Source organism: Limulus polyphemus, unplaced genomic scaffold, assembly GCF_000517525.1.
Source record: "Limulus polyphemus unplaced genomic scaffold, Limulus_polyphemus-2.1.2 Scaffold953, whole genome shotgun sequence".
Taxonomy (NCBI): domain Eukaryota; kingdom Metazoa; phylum Arthropoda; class Merostomata; order Xiphosura; family Limulidae; genus Limulus; species Limulus polyphemus.
In genome coordinates, this window is record NW_013666563.1 from 185,349 (window position 1) to 187,334 (window position 1,986).

General features: G+C 28.9%; 1 protein-coding gene across 4 annotated transcripts in view; it reads left to right on the forward strand.

Annotated features, from left to right (window-relative positions):
* The window catches only part of LOC106461410 (neogenin-like), a 162,221-nt gene that overhangs the window by 116,359 nt on the left and 43,876 nt on the right, over positions 1–1,986 (forward strand). For all 4 annotated transcript variants that reach the window (XM_022388368.1, XM_022388366.1, XM_022388365.1 and 1 more), the window contains exon 3: positions 307–452. In XM_022388368.1, the coding sequence (XP_022244076.1) occupies positions 307–452 (146 nt within the window). The remainder of the gene's footprint in view (positions 1–306; positions 453–1,986) is intronic.

The following is a 1,986-nucleotide window of genomic DNA, read 5'->3' on the forward strand; positions in this document are numbered from 1 at the left end:
TTTTGAAAATTTCACTTGTGCTGTAATGATAATAGAGGAGAATAATAAAAAAAAGATTACTATAATGTTTGATATAATAAATTTATTTTCTAAACAAGCATTAAATGAATTTGTAATTTTTGTAAAATACAGTTATAAGATAATAATTCTATTCAATTTGATTGTTAGTTTTTACGAGGAGACTAATAAGTTGTACCACAGAGTTAGAACATAAATTTATTTTTCTTATATTGTGTTTTCTAATTAAATTAAAAGCAACTAGATAGAAGCTTTTGAAAATAATAGTTTTCGTTTCTCCTATTCCAGGTCAGTTTTACAAAATGGTTCCCTTTACTTCAGTAGTGTTCATCATACTAGAACAGAGCGGCCAGATGAAGGGGTGTATCAATGTGTGGCAACAATTGAGCATCTAGGAACGATTGTTAGTCAGTCTGCAAAACTACAGGTGGCATGTAAGTATAGATACATCCAAACTTGCAGTATTGACCAATGTTTTTCATCGGAATGTGTGATATGCATGTGATGCTAAGAAATCAGATTTAGGAACTTAGTAATGAGAATTGATACACTTTGATGTGCAGGTTCTCAGTCTTATTTAATGGAAACAGTTGTGCTAAATTTGAAATGCTATAATTGTATATACAGGTTGTAAATGATTAAAGGATAAGAGCCAGTCGTTAATTGTTTTAATACTTTTGTGATGTCTTAAAGTAAACGTTAATTTAACATTTATTTTAAAATGTGTTAAACTATGTCCATTAACAAAGCTTCATATTCCACTCACTTTTTTATGCATTATCAGACGATTACATAAAGCAGGGTTCACTAAATATCAGTTGCAAGATATATCAGAGTGGTTCAAAGAACAAGACACAGTAAAAGATACAACATATTTATAAAATAATGATAATGATCCTAAAATGTTTTTGAACAACAAAAACAACAAAAAAAAGCACAAAATATAAGCACACTATTAGACTTTACTGATATATTTTATAACAGTAATCTGCACCCTCCCCAATTGAGTATGGGCCTCAGAAAATTGTCTGGCTACTCATGTGGACTCAAACAGATCTAGACCACTTCAGAAAGTTATCCAGGCCATAATATGGCTGTTTAAAATAAAGTTGGAGGGGGTGGGTAATTCATGTAGCCATTATAATGATAAAGAGTGCAATTTGTAAACTATCTTGTTTTGCTTTGTTCAGCTATGATTATGTCTGTACATAAAGGTTATTATATTACAAGGAAAATATGAGAAAACACAGGCATTTAAACTAAGTTTTAGTATGTTAAATTTAATCTGTGAAGTAAGACTTGAGCTATAAAGATTATATTTGAAACAAAAAATAGCTTAGGTAATATGATGCTAGAATTTAGTTTGGTTTGGGCATCAAACAAAACTTCTATTACAATTTAGAAGAGGTGAAAATTATAAGTTTTGTAACCTAGATGTTGCTTTGTTGTAGAGTAAAACTTTCCACATGGATTAATATTTCTAGTGAAAAGTTGTAAACAATAAATCTAAGTACTTTCAGAAAGAATAAACTTATAAAGAAGAAAGGCTAGTTTAATTTTAAGGTAATATTAGTAATTTAGCATATAATTGGTGGGTTCATTGTGCCGAGTAAACTTCCTTTTTGTGGTTAGTTTGAATGTTCTTGTTATTTTAGATTTGAAACTATTGTTTCACTCCACATGCATATGCTATAATAGTTATTTATCTATTTATAAGTGAATGAATATTAGATCTAATTCAAAATATTACTTTAATATGCACATATTATTTAGTACAATATTTTATTTAGTGTGATTACTAAAATGTTTTAAAATGGTTAAGTCTTTTTTCTAACTGTGCTGAACTTTCATAACTATTGTGTTCCTTGGTGTTTATTCATAAGCTGGATGTTTCCTAAAAGGTATAGTTATTAAGTCAAGTGAGACATACACTGAGTGGTCACAAGTAAATAGACACCTAATTTTTCG